The sequence below is a fragment of the Scleropages formosus genome, chromosome 4, assembly GCF_900964775.1.
Source record: "Scleropages formosus chromosome 4, fSclFor1.1, whole genome shotgun sequence".
NCBI classification, from domain to species: domain Eukaryota; kingdom Metazoa; phylum Chordata; class Actinopteri; order Osteoglossiformes; family Osteoglossidae; genus Scleropages; species Scleropages formosus.
This window is the reverse complement of record NC_041809.1, coordinates 2,123,756-2,146,193: the sequence shown is the minus strand read 5'-3', so window position 1 is coordinate 2,146,193 and position 22,438 is coordinate 2,123,756. Positions and strand designations below refer to the sequence as shown.

Genomic DNA, 22,438 nt, shown 5'->3' with positions numbered 1-22,438 from the left:
TATACATTTTCGCTTTAAAAACGAGCGCTCAAATGTGTAAATATCGCTGCTCGCTCTTTGGAGTGACGAGTTATGAATCCGTCCGCTGGCATTTGTTTTTCATTTTGACTTCAACCGCAGCTGAACGAGCGCAGTTGGACTCGGTCGCGTCCACTACGTCGCCGCTGTTATTTACGCCCGACGGACAGGAGTAGCTCCTAAATATTGCGCTGCGCTTTTCCTCATCCCGCGACACGGAAACGCGTTCGACTTCGCACGAACCAGCTGGGATCCTACGGAACGCGGGACCAAACCGTCTTCGTTTCCGCGTCGAGCGGACGCGCCGCGTGTGACACGGTGTCACTTGGGCCTACTTGAAAACTGAAGTTTTTCGACATTCCGCCCCGAAAGTCGATAAGCGCAAGAGCCGTTAATATGTAGCCGTCGAGCCGATGTTTTCCGCGCAGATCTTGTCCACGTCGCCGGCTCGGGGACGTGTTCTCGCCCCTAAATCTCCGAGTTATCCCTCTCGGGACCCAATTAATACTAGCAGTAGGAAAAATCTGTACCGGCTGAAGCTAACGTGCAACGTCTGCCTGAGAGGGTTAAGTGTTTTTCGCGCACACCTTAGCTAACGCGTAGCTTAGCTAATCCTGTCTCGCCGCTGCTCGGGAACCTCCCTCCCGTGTTCGTCGATGTTAATGGCTCATTATCCGAATTATGAGCGCCGCATTTCCGCGCCGTCCCGATCGTACGAGAAAAGGTCAGCTTTGGCCGACAGGTCCCATTAAGCTCGAAGGAAGTCGCGGCGCATTAGCGGTCAACGTGGAATCGTGAGTTTTCTCCTCCCGCGAAAGAGCGACGGCAGATAACTCGTACGGCGAATCTGGAAACAAATCCATGCCGGAAGTCGAGCCGCCACCGTCCGCTCGAAGGCGTCGGGTTCGAATCCCGCTTCCTGACACAGTACCTCGAGAAAGGTACTAGGGTATGAGTAAAAAAATAACGATTTTTTTAAAAAATGTCATGAAGGTAATAGTAAAAAACACATAAAAGCTGCGCAATTAAATAATTTCAAGCAAGAGTAAGTACTTTGGAGAAAACTGTCTGCCGAATTTAATAGGGTGAGTTTTAAAATATAAGCCAAACCACTTTCCACAATTTATGTTCTCCTATCTTCCTAAGGTACTGGTAGAAAAATGAGCAAAAAGCTGCCCAAATAAATAAATAACGGCAAGCAACAGTAAGTACGTTTGGAGAAAATGGTGTGCTAAATTTAATGAAATGAATTAATTAAATGTAAGTCCTCCGAGAAGCAAACCACTTCCCCGGTTTATGCTCTGCTGAGTAACTGCCCAGAGTAACTAAAAGAGAGGTTGAAAAGTTATGTATTTTTCATCATCTGACTCTTTCTAGGGCTAATTTGCATGTGAACCGCAGACAATGACGGGTAGCCCGTAAACAAAAGGCTCCTTCTCCTCCGCCGTTGCTCCGGTCCCCATTTTTCCTCTCTCTAAATGCCACGAGGAATGTCACCGACACCCACCGACACATCATTACTGTTGTCCCAGGAACGCTCTCTTGCCGTGTTATTAAGCCAGAAGGAAGCGTCCTCCCCTCCGCGGCAAAGGGCCCTCATTATGTTTCCTTTGTCTGGTGTGAGTCGCGGTACATGTGCCTCGCGAGCTCCCTATCATCTCGGCGCCCCGCCGCCGCGAACGCCGGCGAGAGCGAGAAGGAGCCCGTTCCCCAGGGCAGGAGGACAAACCGGCTGATGGCGTCCTCGCCTCGCAGAGGTGTTGATTTACAAGGAAGCGAGCGCAGATTTGTCACACCTGGTAATGAAATTTGTGAGGAAGAAGCACAAAGTCGATGATGTGGTGCGAATGTGTTCACCCCCCTCCCTCCCTCCCTCCCTACCCCCTAGGCTCGCCGCCTCCCCCCTCTTACCTCCTTCACTCCATCGGTACCCATAAATCTTGATCCAGAATGCCGCGGTGCGAGTTGCGTTTGATCTGCCAAAGTGTTCCCATGTATCACTCCTCCTCGTCTCTCTCCGCCGGCTTCCTGTAGCTGTCGACGTCGCGTTCAACTCTCTGGTCGCAGCCTGCAAGGCAGTCGAAGGATCTGAACCCCGATACCTACAGGACCTGATTACTCCCTGCATCCTAGGAAGAGCACGGAGCTCCTCCGCCTCCGGCTCCTTGGTGGTCCCGCTCACAAGCGTCCAAAACTGAAAGTCTGCAGGCTCTCAGTTTTGGCCTCGATGTGGTGGAATGAGCTCCCTCTGTCCCTCAGAGTTGCTGAACCCCTTTCAACATCCACGGGTCCCCGAACCGACCCGGTTCTGACGCACTTCTCTTCAGATCTCCTAGCTGCTCCGTAACTTTGAATCGCAACATCTGTCACGACAACCCCCGTATTTCGTATCAGTTTTACACAGTGCGATGTGCACCGGCCAAACACCATGGTATTGGACAAAATAACTGTGCTTCAGAAGTCACGTGTCTGCATCTACAACTCTTCATCTGCTGTTGATGGGCTTTTGTTTACTCTGAGTCGTAGGTGAGGTGTTTGCGAAAAGAATGAATGTAAACGTGAAGCTGAAAGGTAAATCCATGTTATGCATAGCGTCCTCTCACTGGGCACACGTCCGACTCGAGAGCTCATCAGATGCTCGGCTGGTAGAGTCAAGAAATGAAGTCCCTAAACCCTGCTGGGAAGCGTAGGAGTTACACGTTTATACGTTTCCATGCAACGCGTGGGGGTGAAACGTGATGGGTCCTCTGTAGGACCGTGCTCACACACCGACGGTGGCGAACGCACAGCGCTGCGCATTTCCAACCCTTACTGGCAGCACAAGGTTCGGAGATGAGAGCGACTCATGGACAAGAGCACTTAGAGCGTCAGGTGGAAAACAGCAGGGATTATAGACCGAGAGAAGCTTCTACAAGAGCCAAATGAGCAGAGAGGTGGCGTAGTGGGGGCCTGGGCTGAGAACGGCTTTCACGGGGGCGGGGGCTGCGTGCTGTGTGCGCGTGTGTAGGTGCGTGGGTGTGTGCAAGGGGGCTTCAGTCCAATACCGATCCAATACCGGTCCAGTATTGGTCCAATCACGCAAACCTAGTTTTTGGAGTTCTAGAGGGAGACGGATCGATGGCAGCCCCCCCACGGGTGGGTTTGAGGTCACACCCCCCAGGGAACTCAGCGGCTCAGTGAGTGACAAAGAGGTTTTCATTTTCCTTTCAGCTGGAAAATTGATTAAAGAGAGATACGAGAGGAGGAGGTGTGTTTCGTAACGCCGAGGAGCAGGAGGAAATCTGCGGGGAGGGTGCGGCCTTTTGGGAAGATGAACCGCGATCCAGCGATGAGCCGCGCTTCGCCTGCTCTTCGTAACCTGCTGCGATTTCTATCTGTGGTTACAGATAATCCAACAACCCATCTGCATCGAACGCCTGCACAGTGCATTAACTGCTGCTACGGCTGTTAGCGGAATGTGAAGGCAGACACTGTGGAGCCCACTTATTACTGTTATATTATTATTAACGGCTGCACGGCGGTGCAGCAGGTAGTGCCTCACTGCGCCTGGACTGTTTCGGCGTAGGTTCGAATCCAGCTCAGTCTGAGGGGACCTTGCATCTTCTCCATCATGTTTGGGTTCTTAGGGTTGCTCTGGTTTCCTCCCACAGTCCAAAGATTCACGATGAACTGGCGAGTCTAATTTGTCCATAGTGTGTGTGTTAAGGGTGACTAGTCCACCTAAGACACACTTTTGAACAGCGGGAAGAAACCAGAGTACCCAGAGAAATGCCACAAAAACACAGCAACAACATTCAACCTCTGCACGGATCGAACCTATACATACACTTACCTACACAGTTCGGGTGCTGAGTCACCAGTGCTACCCGCTGTGTTGCCAGGACAGGAAGGCCTCGCTCTCTCGGTCGCTAATTGCGTAGGGTACTTTGCAGCAGCGTGCTCTTCCCCATACCCCAGCCTGTCTGGGAACTGGGTGGGGTGACGGGGGTCCCGTTCCCACAGCGTGCTGGTGTCAGCCCTCAGGCTTGGCTGTTCATTGTTGTCCCTGCTTTTCCATGGCACACTGGGGTATTGATCTCGGCAAATGAGGACACGCTGTCTCATCCAACACGTTTTTTATTATTTTAAAATTCCCGAATGCTGCTCAACAGGCCGAGTTTCACTTGGTCTGGGGGGTGCCGGCTGCTCCGTCATTGGTTGTTGCCATTGCTCGTCTGTCCCTCACACACTGAACCCCCAGGCCAGATGCCGCAAACCCAGCAGACCCCCTGCGCGGGGGGGGGGGGGGGGGGGGGGATTAATCCTCACAACTGTCGGAACGACTTCATGTGACAAATGCTTTCCGCCATCTCCCCGGTGTCGAGAACGTGTGACCCGTTTGCTCTTGGCAGCCTTTGAGTTACAGCTGGAGTAACGGATGGCGCGTTATCCAGAAAGCGCCCAACCCCCACCTGCAGCTGGAACTGACCCTCAGTACATTGATATTTACATTAATTTACTTACGGGACATTATTCTCCAAAAGTGACACACGGTGACTGCTGTGTCATCTTTAGCTGACACTTAGATACACTACGGTATTTGCAGTGTATTATCTACACACTAGAACTGCACTATGCACACATACATACACACACTACAGGCAATTTAGAGTCACTGATTAATTTGAAGTGCATCTTTGGACTGTGGGAGGAAACCAGAGCACCCGGAGGAAACTGGGAGGGGTCATACGAACTCCACACAGACATAGTGGGGTCCAAACCTACGCGCAGGGCCTGTGAGACGCCAGCTCTACTTGCTGCTCCACCAGGATTGGTGAAAACCGGTGCACACACTGTAACAGAGATGTCCCTGGATGAGAGGAGATGCTCTCTTTGCTCTTGGTCACATCCTTCACAGGAGAGCCATTCAGAGGGCAGGGTGGGTATAGGGAAGAGGCTGGAGCAAGTTCCCAGTGACAGGTGACACCTAAACTTTCCAGTGGTGAACTGGCCACAGAGATCCTCTAGGGAGCGACAGAGACGTCCAGTGGCTACAGATCCACCCCGGACTCAAAGGTGTGGGTACTGAGCTCGCTGACCTCTGGCTGGAGACCGGGCCCCCCTGCGCCCCTCCCGGCCGATCCTTTCACCTCCGACTCTCGACTCCTGCACCGCCCACCTCAAAGCGCACACATCGAGGCCGCACACACGTTCACCGCCCACCTCTCAGGTGCTCTGGGCTTCGACAGCGAAGGGAGTCGGGGCAACTGAACTCCATCCACCGGATCCCATCAAGGTCCAAGTGGTGGTTCCACTCTAACTATGCCTGCCGCCGGGCACAATGTGGGCACCTCCTGGCAGAATGACATCCTGCACACATCTCCAATAGTGTGCACGTGTGTGTGTGTGACAGAGAGAGAAAGAGAGGGAGAGTGAGAGGAGACAGCTCATTACGGACATCAGCACGAATCCTCGGTACAGCAATGAACTAAGTGCTTCGCTCTGGAGTCCTTGTTATGTGAGCATATGCTGCTACCGTGCTCCTCCAGAACAGGTGCTCATGTTCGCTGGGGGTGCTCAGGGGGGTCGCCGGGGGGCTGTTATTATTCTATAAGGCAGATGCTTCTCTGCACACTATTGTCTGTGAGATCAAAGTATAGAAGGTGATGCTAATCAGATGTTTAGGTTCACGCTGAAGGATTTCTTTTTCTAATTTAACTCCCTTCTTGGCAACAAAAGGAGTTTTGATCATCACACATGAGCCCTTTAAAGGCTTTATGGTACTTATGCTACAGAGTTATTCTTTAAAATCTGGTGGAAGAAAGAAATGGGGGGAAAATATTTCAGAATTGTATAAATATTAAAACCTTTTCCGTTGGTTTTTGCAGAGCAGGTTTTTCTGTTTGGCTCGGCTGCAGTATTATTTTACAGCGAAAAGCAAAAACAAAGCGGTGAGTCTGGACTATTTAATTCATCGTCGCAGGAAGGGCATAATTGTGACTTAATATACAGTTTGTGACCTTTTTCAAATGGAAATTGTTTTCCAAAAAATGTCCCATAGGCTCACCGTGTTATTAAAATTAAAGAATGAACATCAAAACAAATGCATAAAATATGCCGAAACGCAGCCTCCCTGGAAATGCGAAAACAGCAGGGACAGAATAACAGGTAGCGTTCGAGGTCTTTGTAAAAATCTCTCCGCTCTCCTCGACGAAACCAGGCTGCGGTCTCTTTTCGGGCCCGACGACACGGTGAAGGAGAATTGGTCGTTTTTAAGCTTGCCTTAATTTGCTCATCATATAGACATCCATCAGTGATAGTGGTTTTATTAATCCACTATAAAGTGTATGGATGATAAATGTCCCCATGATAAGGGAATTAAAAAATAATTAGGAGAAAAATGGCAGGGCCGAGGACCGATGTTTGCTCGAGGAAGCCGCACCGGCTCCTAGCGGCGATAAAACGGGAGCATCTTGAGACACTTCTCAGCAAATAGCCCACAAACGGACTCCACGTGTCTTGTGTTTTCCTGCAAGGCCGCGTAGAAATGGCTGTAGTTCCCAATGGATGGAGCGCCGGGTAAGAACCACCGCGGAGCCTCGGCTCCGACGTAGCGCAGCGCTTCTCCTACGCATTTTCACAGATTAGCTGCTACGCTGAAGGTCCACTTTGGCTCTTCTGACACCACATTAACGATGGTCTTAAGAAGTGTCCTTTCTCTGTGCACCTCCACTGGTGTACTTTAACATACGACAATCGCACTGCATCATGCCGCATAAGAAAGTTTAAACTGAAATCTAAGCGCCGAAGCGCTAACTTGCTCCTGCCGTGGGTGTCGATACGATACGTCAGCCTGGACCCCAGGACGCGCTACACGCCAGCTGGCGTTGCACATTTGGCTAGAAACTACACTCAGTCCAGAGGTACTGGTGTTCAAGAGTAGCTAGAGGTTTTCGATCTCATTAATGTGAGGTTATCATGACAAGGTTGGATTCTGTTGAAGACTGATGACTGGAAAATGTGAAAACACACACCCTTCACCGCTAAGGACCCAAGTGGAGGACAGAACTTTCTGGAAGGACTGTATGTATGTGATCAACAAGAGCGGGGCCTGGTTTCACCTCTCAAAGTGTAGCTTTGCTAGAATTGCTGCCCGTATACACTTCTGTGGGCTTTGCAGAGGAATTAAACACTTCTTCACATTTTCAGTAGCTGCTTGTCCGGACGATCGTTAAATGCAACGCCAACTTGCTGCACAAGGACTCCGTCACCGACGGCTAACGTGAAAAAACAAGCAGTTACGTAATCTCACCATCTCATCGCCTGGCCTCTTCTCTCGAGCCTGGCAGACTCAAGCCACTGACATTTCACGGGGTGTTTTGCGGGCCGTCCCCAAAACGGATTCAGGGAAGGAGTCGCGCAGGAAGAAGTCGCGCCCGCCGCCAACAGTACTGAAAAACGTGAGCGCTACCGGCGAGTGGGTGGGCGGAGGGACAGGGGACGGCTGCTCCGTGGTTCTGAAGCTGTTCTGAACTGAACCGGGTGATGAGAGGAGGAAAACAGAGTCTATTCCCCTGAGAGACTGGAATATCGAATCCTGAACATAGTGGTGAATAAAGAAGGCACCGAATGGGGCGGACTCGTCTCCTTGACGGTTAGGATAACAAACTCCCTGCGGGAGAAAAGGGGGGCGCTCTGTCCAAGCTGTTCTGATGCAGGGGTGGGTCCTTTGCCATCTGTTGGGTGGAAATGAGTGCCCAGTAAACATTTCCTGCACGCCACATTGCTTGGAACAGTAGGCTTTGCGTTCCCTGGTAAGCACACGGCGCTCAGTGTGAGTGTCAAATCTCACGATAAAAGAAATGTACGATCCCAATTTCAAGTGCATTTCTGTCCATCTCCAGGCAACGCAGAAGTTGAACTCGGTGTGTTTGGGGTCTCGGTGCCGACTCCCACCACTTCCTCCTTGCCCCGCTGCTTCCTGTTAGTTGCCACGGGAACACTTCCGGGGGGGGGGGGGGCGACAGTGGAAAAAACAAGTTTCGTGCCGGGCACCGAACAAAAAGCCTTCCTCGGGCTACAGACGCCGTACCGCGCATTGGAGAGATTAAAATGGCTCGGCTTACCTGTGTTTATGACAGTAAATTCTGGGACGGAACAAGGGTGAGAGACAAATTGTGTGCTCGTATGACATTTGACATTTCTATATATACAATACATACATTACTTTTAAAAAATGAGTCGTGAACATCAAGTAGGTGGGTACAGGCTGAAGTTACTGCTTCAAAGTCCTTGTGTTTCTGGGGTTCCCCCAAAAACGAGATGTCGATTGTACTTTTAAAATGGTGTTGCTCTTAACTCCGAATTAACTGTAGTTATAAAACAGCCTGTAGAGTAATATGTGCTGGACAAGTCCACCCTGCACTCCGTCCTATAACACATTTCAGCTGGTGGATCCATCGCTGACTCACACCTCCAAACTGCGGCTAGGGGGCATCGCCGTGCCAATCCTAACTTCTTTCATTCTTCTCTCACATCCTTGCAGTGCTTTAGCAGGGAAGGATCTTCGCTTTACCACTGAGAGACTGACAGGAAGATGGTGTGCGTCCTGCATCGCTGCTCAAAAAAACTGTACGATTCGGAGGTGATCCCGCATCCCGTGAGTGACTTTTACCATCTGCCCTAAATAACACACTGATCTGATGGACGACTGCAGGCAAACTTCACACCTGGCCATTCTTATCTGTCGCAAGAAAGAACTAGAAATGATAATAATTGGGGGAAATACCTGCTTTTAATTTCCTTATTCAGCGGTGGGATGTGGGGGTGTGGTGGCACAGTGGCGCGGTGGCGCAGCGGGTTGGTCCAAGTCCTGCTCTCTGGTGGGTCTGGGGTTCAAGTCCTGCTTGGGGTACCTTGCAATGGACTGGCATCCCATCCTGGGCATGTCCCCTTACGCCCTGTGTTGCCGCGTTAGGCTCCGGCTCCCCGCGACCCTCTATGGGACAAGCGGTTCAGATGATGTGTGTGCATTGTGATGCTGAAGACTGATTTTGAAAACAGTTATTTTGCATTTATTCATTTGATAGCTGCATTTCACCAAAGAGACTTACCTTAATCTACCTACAATGATTTACCTATTTTTACAGATGGGTCATTTTACTGGGGCAGTTTAGGGTAAGTACTATGCTCTAGGGTACTACACCTGCAGGCTGGATGGAAACACTGGACTCTTGAGACCAGAGGCAGCAACTATAATGACTACGCCACCTGGCGGCAGCAGTACTGTTTTTCACTTTTAAATATTTGTATGTTAATTTTTGCTGCAGAGCTTTTGACACAGATTACAAGCAGAACGCAGGACATACCAAGTGCCTAGACATGGAAAAACAAAATAATTACAACTACACATATTTTCATTTAAAGTTATATGAAAATTTTGAACTCAAATGTGCTCTGGCATTCGAAATCTTATGTGTGCCGTAACGTGGAAAACCCATAACCACTATGCCACCTGCTGCCCCAGAGGGTACTCTGGGATCGCCCCTGTACAGATACTTACCCTCGCTACTCAGATGTGCTAAGTCTGCCTGTCTGACGGTGCTCTGGGCTGTAAACAGAGTGAAACACACCAGCATGGCTCCTGCTTCACCCTGCCCACACTTTCCCTTTGGTGTGAGTGTCAGAAAGGGTAAAAAGCCTCTGGCCCTCACAGACCCACTTCTTTTCACAAGTGTGAAATTGATGTGTGACTCTTATTTTCTCTTTTTTGCAGTACCACTGTAGTGCTTTTAGCGCAAAACAAAAAGGCACAATGAAAGCCTGTGGATATAATTTTATTAATGTCCTTTAAAATGGAATTATGGTCTTAAGTCAAATGGGACCAAGAGTATATAGGGGGCACGCCAGGATACAGCAATACTGTGTAAAAATAAAAAGCATCAATCGGCTTATTTTTAAGATGACTTGCTAGTAAAAAGAGAGATTAGTGCAGGTGATGAAGCGCAGGTTTTATTTTTTCTTTATTTTTTTCTGCTACTGTGGATTAAATTCTGAACCCACAAACGACAGATGCAGTTCAGAGCACGCTGTTTTGGAGAATTTCCACTGGATATGCATTTATTCAAAATACTATGTAATTATTTACTTACATTACTGATGCTTTTTCTTTAAAGTGACTTGCAATGTTAAGCTATTCAGACTGATTTACCTATTTAAATTACCCGCAAAATTTTAGCTGAATCAAATCACAAAAAGCACCTCGATTAAAGCTACTACAGCAGGACAGGGGGATTTCAATCGATATCCTATGACTGTAAGGCAACAGCTGTAACCACTATATTACCCACTGTCCAACTCTTATATTACAAATCTTCAAATAATGCTTATTTAAATTTACAGTTTGTATCATAATGGTGTAAATTCCTTTAAGATCATGCTAAGCGAGCAAAATTTTTCCTGTTTGCAGGGCCCTTTTTTATATTTGTGTTACCAAATGCAAATTAAATAAGCCAAAAGATGCTTGTGGTTTGCCAAGGTGGGGGGGGTAAGTCTTAAGCAAACTGCATATAAATAAATGATGTATGCGCTGTCACTTTAATTGGGGAGGGACTTTGCATATCTTAGTGGGCATGGCACAGTGCCACCGCAGCCAATCAGGAGGCAGGCGCGCGGCCATTGGTTCGTCTCCACCGAGCGCTCGACTCTGTCTGCGAGGGGGTTACAATTTGTACTCCGCTCGTCCATTCAAGTCCTGTAGTCAGCAAAACGGCCCGGCGCGAACAAGCGCCGCGTCCGACTCCGGCGAGCATCGCGTAGCGCTGAGCGCCCGCAGGAGAGAGAGGCGGCCTGGCGGCCCCCACTGCAGCAGTACTAAATCTAGGTCTGTCAGCGGGCGAGCGCTGGAGAGAGAGAGAGAGAGAGAGAGGGAGAGAGAGAGAGGGTGGGACAGAGAGAGGAAGAGAGAGAGCGGGAGGCAGCACGAGCCAAAGGAGGAGCAAGGGAGCGGGCGATCAATGTGTTTCCATAGCCTCCGATAATGGGGAGTCAAAGGGACCCTCCAGCCCTGGATGAAACTTAAAAAAAAAAAAAAAAGGCAAATAAACAGCTTTTTTGGTCGTGACTCCCAGCGAGGAAGAGAAGAAAAGCAGAAGAAGTGAATTTGCATTGGAAAAGGTGAAAGGAAGAGGGTCCGAGCACCGGGCTCGACTCTGCTCCCACCCGGAGTTGGCGCTTCTTTTTTTCCCCTCTTCCTCCCGGTTTCTTCTTGAATGCCCTGTCGGCACGTCCCCCCACTGCTCGGCAGGTGAACAGACTCATGGTCGATGCCAAGGGACGGAACATGAAATGTCTGACTTTCTTCTTGATGCTTCCAGAGGCAGTGAAGGGCAGGTCCAGCAAAGGGGCCAAAAAGGGCAGCCCGTCCAGCTCCAAGTTGGCTCCTGTCTGCTATGAGATCATCACCTTAAAAACCAAGAAGAAGAAGAAGATGTCTGCAGAGGTCTTTCCTGCCAAGAAGGTGCCGGCCGGCACGGCGGTCCAGCAGTACCAGCAGCAGCAGAACCTCAACAACAACAACACGGTGCAGAGCTGCAGCTGGCAGGGACTCTACTCCACCATACGGGAGAGGTAGGTGAAGGGATCCCGGGGGTCTCCTCCTTCCTGCCGTGCAACATTCCACCAGCTCAGAAGCAGCACCTGAGCACTTTCTTCTAAGTCCTACACCAGGTCCACGTGCAGGTGACCCACGATCGAACGTTCCCGGTCCTCAAGTTGGACACTTCGTAGGGGTCTTCCCAGGTTCTCTTCCTGCCTCTTCCCGTTGACCTTCAGGGATGGTGCGCAGTCTTTGGTCGCACTCATTTGCATCCCAGCAGGGCGCAAGTGCCCCAACAGGCAGCACTGATAGGGTTCAAAGCTTAACGGGTAGCAGGACCACCCCCCACCCCACCCCACGAGGTTGGGAGGTCATGCCTTTGCTGGGGGTGGTGCAGGGATGCAGAAGGGGATTCCAGCGCAGGAGACGTGGGGTTGTGTCGTAGCACAGTGGATGCGCTCAGCTGATCTTGTCTCCACTCCCCCCCCCACCCCAGGTGCACCCACTTGTTTACCCCCCGTTCTGCAACCGAGAAACAAACGGGGTCCGTCTGAACACCGATGCTCACTGCTCACCGCAACTGTGTTTCATCTGATCCGTGTCCTGCAGGATTTTATGTAAAAACCACAGCATGAAGTATGACCCCCGTCACTCAGCCTTAGTTTTTCTGTGGACTCAGCACACTCCTCTCTGCGACGCAGCTCACACTGTCAACATGTTAACAGTGCTTGGGTCATTTTCACTGTATCAGTTCTGGGTAAGTAGTTCAATCAGCAGAAGGTGGGATTCGAGCCCCCGGAGTGCAAGGCGGCAGCTCTAACCGCTACGCCCCCTGCTGTCAATACCTGGGAGGAGCAGACCAGCAGTGGCAGACGGAAGGAAAAGCTGTGAAAAGTGTTTGTGTCGGTTTCATTAGGACATGTGGACGTGTCGGAAACGGGCGCCGATTCTCTCCTCGCTCAGGTGCAGCGTTTAACCCTCGGAGGAGCACGACCCCATCTGCCCGTCTTCGCTGCTCAGCATCGGTTCTCGTCCCTGCAGGTTGTAGGTTCTGCTCACTCCTCGCTCACTCTGCCTCCTCCCTCCTTCGCAGGAACGCCGTGATGTACAACAACGAGCTGATGGCAGATGTGCACTTTGTGGTCGGAGCCCACGGGAGCACCCAGCGGCTGCCTGGACACAGGGTAGGTCCCTCCCAGCGTCTGCCTCCAGCGGCGTGAGCGGGGACTTCGAGCGGGGAGCCGCAGTGAACAGCCTCCCAAACCCCCCCACCGCCACCACCGCGCAGCGTGCCGACGCTCCTCCTGCTATAAATTATTTGTCTCATTACATCCCATAATGAAAGCGGGACCCTTCTGTGTGCCGCCTGTTCTGCAGCCGTGTGTCGTACAGTAGCTCCGCTCAATAATTCATGTAAATGAGGTGGAGGGAAGAAGGGGGCGCCATGTGGCCTTTCCCACCGACAGGCCCCCGTGAGCCGCGTGGTGGTTCTTTCGTGGCCCACCTTCCCCCCTCCATCCCCCCGCCTGTCTCCGGCTGATTATGTTATCACGGCGAGAGCCACGGTGCGGGAGCCGTGCGCGCTTCACATGCGCCGCTCCTCCAGCCTTAGAACACACACGTGACGCGCAGCAGGCGCTCGGGGGCCGAAGCGGAGTGTGTAACGCGGCTCTGATTTTATTTTTTCTGAAGTGGGTCAGTCGAAATGGCACAACAGTCATTGCCGCTCTGAGTCTTCCATCTGCACTTTTTAGTTTATAGTAACATCCCTTATTATGATATTATCATTATCATATATTAGGTCCTGCTAATTTAGACCAAAAAGTGCAGAGCTGGCTGTGCTGTAGGGGGCGCTACTGAGCCCAGAGCTACGACTTACTGTGACACCCATCTCCGTTCAAATGGGACATCGTGGGGGGTCTCATCGGACTGCTCACATTCTGCACACGGGGTTCAGTCAACCAGGGTCAGCTTATTTATCTGGTACTCTTCCTCAAAGTAACTTACACTGATTTACCCATTTACAGAACTGGGTAATTTTACTGTATCAGTTCAGGGTATGTACCTTGGTCAAGGGTTCTTCAAACCTGCAACCTCTTGAATGCCGCGTACGTGGAGCCACCTCAATTCAACTTGCTTGCACGGTGTTTACGGCTCATGACTGGGGTTCCTGACCATTTGAGATCAATAACAAGATGTCATTCGTGTTCGTGGGATGAATCGGCCAACAGCCGGACCTCAACGGGAACGTGGGAAGACAACTGATCTCCGTTTTCGGTCGTTTCAATTGTTTTAAGTAGCTTGAGGCCCACAGTCCACTGGCGGCTCCATTGGCCACTAACACTGACGGCTGTACGTGAGGTACTCGACGGCGCTCCGCCCTGCGACCCGGTCATTAACAGCCCTCTGTTCTGACGCTGAGTGCAACACACAATTCCCAGCAACACTATTTGTTGTTTCCTGCTTGATTCACTTTGCTCCCAAGAGGCCCCTTTCCCATCGTGAGGTCCCTTATTTTCGGAAGAGGGTTAGAAGTATTAGTGAAATGATTACATCTATTTTATAAAAAAATATCAAAACATTAAATATTAATATTCTTAAAATATATCAAATAATATTATTAAAACATTAAAAAAAACAAAAAAAATAAATGTAATAGATAATTTATTTGTATAATGCCTGACAGTAAAAATGTATTGAGCTTTAGTTGTGGGTGCAATTGGACTGTTATACCACAGTGCACCCCCCACCCCAGGCCTGGGTCAGGAACGGCAGTGCGTGGCGGTAATTTTTTTGTGAATGAGCCGCCTTGTTCATGTTTAAAAGGGTAAGCACATGAGTCATTAAGCGCCCGAGGTGTCACTACGGCCCGCCGTGGAGCCCGTTTACCCAGAGTCCTCCGAATGAGCTGGGCATCACGAACACGGCATCTGCATACTCCCCTTGGCCGGCGCTCAAACGCAGATTAGCTTTACTCTCCCTTTTTAATTCCTTTCATTATGCTTTCCTGTTATGTGGAGCGCTGCGGCCCCGGGGCGTTCAGAAGGAGCCGCTCTGCGGATGTGTTTATTGCGGCGCTCAAAAACAGCCCCTTTGACGGCGCAGAATGCAAGTCCGCCCACTTTGGCAAATTAGAGCGGCACCTTAACCGCCTTTTATAATTTGTATCACCGATGGTTAGGCCGTGCTCTCGGTACCGTCACGCGTCAACTGCAGTCGCCAGTAAGTGGGTCCCATCATCAGAGTTGCACGCAGATCACCGTGATCATGCAGCTGAGAGCCAGAATATGAAATGAACCTTCATCTTCATCTTCGTGTTTAGAGTAAAAGGCTGAGCTCAGGTACCAGGTGCTACAATGATTAGATCAACGACTCCCCCCTCGAAGGACTGGGATTCGAATCCCACCTCCCACCTGGTGTAGTGACCTTGATTGAGGTGCTTACCCCGAACTGATACAGTAAAAATCACCTGGCTGCATAAATGGGAAATCAGTACCAGTAAGTTGCTTTGGAGAAAAAAATCAGATGAATAAGTGGAGGTGAGACTCTCATCCTCTGTCTGTTATTCACTGTGGAAAAGGAGGACAGAGGCAGAAACTGGCGTCCCAAGAAAGTGTCAGTGTGTTCCGTCAGTTCCTCTGGGGAAGAATTACAGCCATAATTAAGCACAGCTCTGTGTGTGTGAGCGTGTGTGTGATGTAACCGTGGCGGGGGAAGGACGGAGCAGGAATCCGCAGCAGAGCAGAGCCGCCGAGAACGGCTTCATCTGCGAGAGAGATGAAAAGCGTCGCAATTCACATCCTTGTCGGATCCGTGTTTCGCTTCGCACCCTTTTATGGCACCTGGAAGATGGAATGATGACGCCCGTTGGGTGTAGCCATCTGTGCCGCTCCCTGTTGGGTCCCCGATTCTCGTACCCCCGACGTGTGCCGTGACGGGACGCGTTGGCATCTCAGCCGGGCGTCTCACGGGGGGTCCAGGGAACCTGTGGCAGCTGGAAGGGAAGCCGGCGTTGATGATGCAGCACTGAGGCTTCAACCTCGTAAACAGCAAGGTCACACAAAGGGCCTTTTTACTGCATTTCCGACCTTCTGTGTGTGTGTATCAATCAGCCAAGCTATCTATCCATCTATTAATTTACCCATTAGTCTGTCTTGTATGTGTTTTGTTTCAATTTTCATTTTTGTTTTTATGTTGTTGCTCACTGTGTTTATTTATGTTTAAGGTGGGAGGGAGGGTTGGGGGTCGTCTCGTATAAAACGGACTGCACACTGTAATCTGTAACTTACCCCGTATCAATCTGCATGTTTCACTTCCTGCAAAATGTCAAAGTAAAATTATTTAAAAAAAAAAAAAAAAATGAAAATAATTAATTTAAAAAAAAAAAGTATCTTTTGCTCCCTCGTACCGTGAGGGGCTCTTCAGGCGCGTCATTGGCAAAGACACCCCCCGGCACCCTAACGCTCACCTGTGGCTCTTCTCTTGCTCTCTCTCATCATGGTAAAGTACGTGCTGGCCGTGGGCAGCTCTGTGTTCCACGCAATGTTCTACGGGGAGCTCGCCGAGGACAAAGATGAGATCAGGATCCCTGACGTGGAGCCGCCAGCGTTCCTGGCCCTGCTCAAGTAAGGATGCATCGCGGTCACTTTCGCTGCTCCACGTGATGACGGTTATTGGTGCTGATGACGGGATGCGTGTTCCCACGTTTACACGGAGACGAGGAGCGACCTGGGGCTAGGACTATCCTCACATGTTCAGTCATTCATTCATCACAGTCTCCACTAAAGCAACATACAGTTGTTATTATTATTGTCGTCTTCATCAACTAGCAATGAGCTCACACCTTTGTCCTATGAAGTGAACTCCCTGCAATCATACACCCCGTTATACAGCAGAGCAATATAACACACACACACACACACAGGGGGCAATATAGAATCACCAGTTCAACCCCCGACAGACTGAAGCAGATTCGAATCTTTGCCCAAATCCATAGCCCAGGAGGTGCGAGGCACCAGTTTCACTCCCCACTGCGCCACCATGCCACTTCTGAGAAGACTCTCCACTAGCGTGCCAAGTTTCGGGGCGACGTGCTTGTGGGCTTTGCGGTTTTGCAGCTTGGCACTCCGACCCGATGACACAGATTGACAGAGCAATCTGCCTCCCCCACACCCCCATGACTCTTCGGTGGCGAGAAGTGGGTGGGAATTGTTTCCACTCTTCTTTTCACCGCAGCGCCAATTACCACGTCCGATCTGTCAGGAGGTGCCGAATCCTTCACCATCTCGCACTCTTCAGTTATCCACGTATACGTGGGGCGGCTTGTCCCCCCTCCCCCACCCGATCTTGATTTCCCATGGCCTTCTTGGAGAATGAGGGGTGAGCCTCTGAGTGGGAGGAATACGTTAGCACGCTATGAAATGTAATAAACAGTGAGCTTTCTGTGTCGGCTTGGTGAGCCGTCCTTTGAAAACGACTTTTTATTATTGTTGTTATTATTATTTTGTCTCATTTGGGAGCTCGTGCCATGAACGCGCTGTGCGGTGAGGAGACCGAGGCAAGAAGTGCAGCCTTCACACATGCTCACGAGCTGCAGTTGGAACTACATTTCATTACATCTCTCGTGGAGGCTGGGGGTTTATATTATTATTATTATTATTATTAATAATAACAGGGTTCAATAAGGCCCTGAATCTCACTGTCATCAGATTCCCTTTTAGTAATATTTAATTAATCGAATGTAAGTGTCATTGCCTTGCGATTGGAGTGACCTGAATATTTACCCTGAACTGATACAGTAGAAATGACCCCACTTTACAAATGGGTAAATCAGTGTAAGTAGCTTAGCGTACAAACGTCACATTGTAAGTCACCCTGGAAAATAGTGAGATAAATAACAACATACGACTGTAGCTGCATGGCCTGTTGGTGCTGCCGAATATAAGACTAAAGCTTGATTTCCGCCATTTCCATATCCAGTTGAGGTGCTATAATAAACACAAAAAAAATTCTAAAAATGTTTTTGTTCTCCGGTGCTGAGGTACGGATTTGTTTCTTTCCTTGACTTCAAAAAGTGATTCATAATAAACACTTTGACGGTATATGAATGCTGTGTTTACAACCAAAGCCCTTTCTGTTTAATGGGTTTAGATAAATTTTATGTATAAAACAACTATTTGAACAAATGTTTTTTAATTCACTACAAATAACAAGAATAAAACGGCATAATAAAAATCTATGTTTATGTTTTCTCAGCCATTTATCTGAGCCACAGCAGATTTTAATAGTGCTTTGGCTATTCAGTTATTACATTCGCAGCAGATGTGGTACAAGAAGTGCTAATAATAAATGCAGTCAGTCTGGCTATTCAGTGTATTGATCAGTTTAAAAGGCCACACTGTAAAATTTATGTTGGTCAGGAGGTTGGATGAATAAAATGGTGCAACAGAGACGCATTCATAAAGAAACTTAATATATGCATTGTGAGAACTGTGTACAGTTTATGGATGTGTCAAACATAACTAAATGGCTCCTTATTGGAGTTACAGCCATGAGCGGCAATGCGGCCTCAACAGTCCGTGTGACAAGTTCACGCCACAGGACTCTCTGTTTGGGCCTCGAAACGTGTCGATGAGTTCATAGTTTTGGTACATCCCTACTAACAAGCTTGTCGTGTTTACAGGTACATTTACTGCGATGAGATCGACTTGAGCGCCGACACGGTACTGGCGACCCTCTACGCTGCTAAGAAGTACATTGTGCCCCACCTGGCTCGAGCCTGCGTCAACTTCCTGGAGACGAGCCTAAGCGCCAAGAACGCTTGCGTACTGCTGTCGCAGAGCTGCCTCTTCGAGGAGCCTGACCTGACGCAGCGCTGCTGGGAAGTCATCGACGCCCAGGCCGAGTTGGCGCTCAAGTCTGAGGGCTTCTGTGACATCGACTCGCGCACACTGGAGAGCATCCTGCAGAGGGAGACGCTCAACGCCAAGGAGATGGTGGTCTTCGAGGCGGCTCTCAACTGGGCCGAGGCCGAGTGCCAGCGCCAGCAGCTGACTTTGTCCATGGACAACAAGCGCAAGGTTCTCGGCAAGGCCGTCTACCTGATCCGCATTCCCACCATGGCGCTGGACGACTTTGCCAATGGCGCCGCCCAGTCTGGCGTGTTGACACTCAACGAGACCAACGACATCTTCCTGTGGTACACGGCGGCCAAAAAGCCGGACCTGCAGTTCATCAGCCAACCCAGAAAGGGCCTGGTGCCGCAGCGCTGCCACCGCTTCCAGTCGTGTGCCTACCGCAGCAATCAGTGGCGATACCGGGGCCGTTGTGACAGCATCCAGTTTGCTGTCGACAAGCGCATCTTCATCGCCGGCTTCGGCCTCTACGGCTCGAGCTGCGGCTCGGCCGAGTACAGCGCCAAGATCGAACTCAAGAGGCAAGGTGTTGTCTTGGGCCAGAACCTGAGCAAGTACTTCTCAGATGGGTCTAGCAACACGTTCTCAGTGTGGTTTGAGTATCCGGTGCAGATCGAGCCGGACACTTTCTACACGGCCAGCGTGGTCCTGGATGGGAACGAGCTCAGTTACTTTGGCCAAGAGGGCATGACGGAAGTCCAGTGTGGGAAGGTCACCTTCCAGTTCCAGTGCTCCTCGGACAGCACCAATGGTACCGGCGTGCAAGGGGGGCAGATCCCAGAGCTCATCTTCTATGCCTAGCACCTCCAGCTTGGATAACACCCAGTCTTCTCCTTCTAGTTTTTCCCGAGATGTTTCCTTTTCCTTAAGACCTTAGACTCTTCTTTTTCTTTCTCGGCCAGACCCATGGTATTATGGACCTTGGCGATAATTTCATGCTGGACATCCTGGGTGTGGCATGTCGGCCCATCTACCTTTGAACAGCCATCGTTCCTCTAACGTTTGCTGTCTGTCAAATCCTAAGCATGGATTTTCTGGTTCTTCTCACAGCACTGTGCATAACGGCTTTACTCGTCGTAGTCCTAAAACGAGTCACGTGACCTTGATATATTCTGGACTGGTACACCCTCATTTCTCATCACAGAATTCAGACGTCTTGCTATTAAATCAGTTTGCCTTGAATATGTGTATGTCGAAAGGCAATAGCCAATGCATAGCATTCACTGTTAATGGTTACGATGATGCTCTACTCAGAAACAATAGATCTGTTGCAGGAAATGGCAAAAGACTCGATAAGCACTGGGTACTCCACTGTGTCATACTTGTGTGTATGTCAACATAAATGTCTAAGTATGAAATATATACAGTATATAATTTGGTGAGGCGAGCTGCACCAGAACTGGCACTTAAAACTGATGAAACAATCTTGTGTGATGATAATCGAGTCAGTCTGGTGCCTTTATTAACGATAAAGCTTATTTACAGATTGACAATGTAAAACTACGGATTCACACTACCATAAGCAAAAAATGTCAATCCCTGCTATCATGAAAATATAACACAAACATTATGATGCGATTGTAAAAGTACAATTTTGTTGCTATGTCAGAGGAATGGGATAGTTTGATTAATGTGTTTTTTGACTACCTGAATATCAGGCTGACATCCCAAGCCATGGTCAGCTAAGCAGAAGCAGCGTCTATATATGGAACATTTAGACGTAAATCCCCTTATTAGGAACTAGTATTATAAATAGGTGGAAGAGGGCACATAAGACAGACTCTGATGTTTCTGGAGACATCTGTAATCTCGTCTGATTTTCAGCAGAGCTGGGAACCACTGAGGACACAAACTGTCTTCTTTATGTTTCTTCCGATAGTTCTGTCCTCTGCGAATGAGGGTTGCGACAATGACTCCTGGTGTAGTCAAATTAAACTTATTAAACCTTATTTTAAAATGTGCCAACTGGACTGCAGCAGAGCTGCTGTAACTGTAATGAAGTCGGCTCCTGGATGACTAAGGACCAAGGACCGATCCCCTTGGTGCTTGCATGATAAGTGTGGGAAATGTACATGCGGCCTCATCAGATCCTCACCCGCAAGCTTTGGGCTGATTCCTTCACGCTTAAACACCTTTTAAGGAAGCTCTTATGAAAACACTATCTGCCACTTGTTCAGAGTGCCGGTGTGTGTCCGCGAAGCTTCGGCATGCCACGCCACTGTGTCTCAGTCCTAATTGTGGGTTTTCACCACCCTTTGAAATTGAAATTGTGACCGAAAGTGGAGTAATGCACACGGGGAGGAAATTCAAATTAACCTGTGCTCAGCGCAGACGGAGATGTGAACGGACAAATGTGAGTGTTGTGATTTTTATTTATTTATTTTTTAAGCTCAGCGGTGGAACAGTCCCTGAAAGGTGAACGATCCACATTCCTTTACTGCGTGCTACTTGAGTTTATTATTTTTCTAAACACTAAGTCTTGTTGTGCAGCATTGAACACATCAGTATGTACAGAGGTTAAAAAAAATATATTGATTGTAAGTATATTTTTTTCCTTATGTGAAAAGATACATTTTCGGTGAATGCTGAGAACGTGGCGAAGCCCCGCCACGCCATCCTTGTGCGTAAGTGCGCCGACTGACACGTGAATGTGTAAGATATTAGCAAAGAGAAAATAAAACTGAGCTGGTTCTATAATCGCCACTGTGGTGTCGTCCTTCAGAGAAACGGGGGGATGAAAGGTAATAATGGATGTTGCAGCCAAACATTTCATAATTAATCCTGTTTGTTCTGCCTCATTTGCTCTTGTTGCGGTCTAGGCCCCCCATTTATACTTGAACAGACCACTCGGGATGGATGCTCTGTTCTTTCAATGCGTTCTGTCAGAGCTGTAATACTCTTCCGCAAAGTGCCATACTCCCTGAAGGCGAACGCCCCTCTGGCTGACCTCCAGTTTCCTCACATTCCGCTCAGCTGAAGAAGCAGACATGAGCCCCTTGGGACAGGCTGCACCGTGCACGCGTCTCTGGCAGTGACCGTATTCTTAGTAAACGGCAGTCTGAAGTGGATATAAGTGGTAAGAACGCGATCCACTGATCCCTAAGATGTTGTGAGAGTCCACATTTATACAGAGGTTCTTAAAGTTGAGCTTGAAGAACTGGAAATTTCTTGGGGGAAACAAGGCTTTGAAATCCACAGTCTTTGTCTGCATCCGTGGCATGCAGCAATATCACTTTTTTCTTTAATTTAATGTTGTTGTAGCGATACAACTCTGTGCTGAAACTGGACCACAGAAGCTGGTGATGACCCTCAGTTGTTCTTGATGAAAGGTCTTGCACTGATTGCTCCCAACCTTCTACAAAGTGTCCAGTCCGGTCTTTCCTTCCTAATTCCAGGGCCAGTTTGTCAAAACCAGCAAAACTCACCCCTTCCCTGCTGAGCTCTGGAACTCTAAATCAATTACTGCTCCAGCACGCCTTTAAAATGCATCTGTTGTGGTTTTAATTTCTACAAGATCATCTGAAGGACATTCAAAATACATATGCATGGAAAGTGTAATTATTCATGACAGTGCTGTCAAGTTGTAACCATGACACTAAATTACACTGACAAGAGCTCAGAGGCCAAATGGAGGTGTAACCTTCAGGCCAAGTCAGGCCTGGTATGCTTTGTGATTAAGGATTTTGCGATAATTTTTCCTTGTGTGGACGATTTTGTTGAACAACATCATCATGAGCGCAGCAGGCAACCGAAAGTCCAACTTTGAATGCAGTTTGACAGAACCGCTTCTCCTCTCTGTATCGCAGGTAATTTACGGAGTCAACGGACTGGACCTCAGCAGTTCCGTTTTCCCTCTGTATCACACGAAACTTAGTGAATGAATGGGTTGGACCTTTGCAATACTTCTACTCTCTGCCTGCTTCACGCCTAA

At 49.2% G+C, this 22,438-nt stretch overlaps 1 protein-coding gene across 2 annotated transcripts; it reads left to right on the top strand.

Annotated features, from left to right (window-relative positions):
* Window positions 1-8,594: 8,594 nt before the first annotated feature.
* On the top strand, window positions 8,595-21,191 carry LOC108927160 (BTB/POZ domain-containing protein 3). 2 transcript variants are annotated; one of them, XM_018740278.1, is made up of 5 exons: window positions 8,595-8,656; window positions 11,373-11,625; window positions 12,687-12,777; window positions 16,100-16,218; window positions 18,276-21,191. In XM_018740278.1, exons 2-5 carry the CDS (start codon window positions 11,486-11,488, stop codon window positions 19,306-19,308), a joined length of 1,383 nt encoding a protein of 460 aa, XP_018595794.1. In that variant the 5' UTR covers window positions 8,595-8,656; window positions 11,373-11,485; the 3' UTR covers window positions 19,309-21,191. The 2 variants fall into 2 exon arrangements, with proteins under 2 accessions (XP_018595794.1, XP_018595792.1); XM_018740276.2 differs by lacking the exon at window positions 8,595-8,656 and having other exon boundaries at window positions 10,174-11,625.
* The last annotated feature ends 1,247 nt before the right edge of the window (window positions 21,192-22,438 follow it).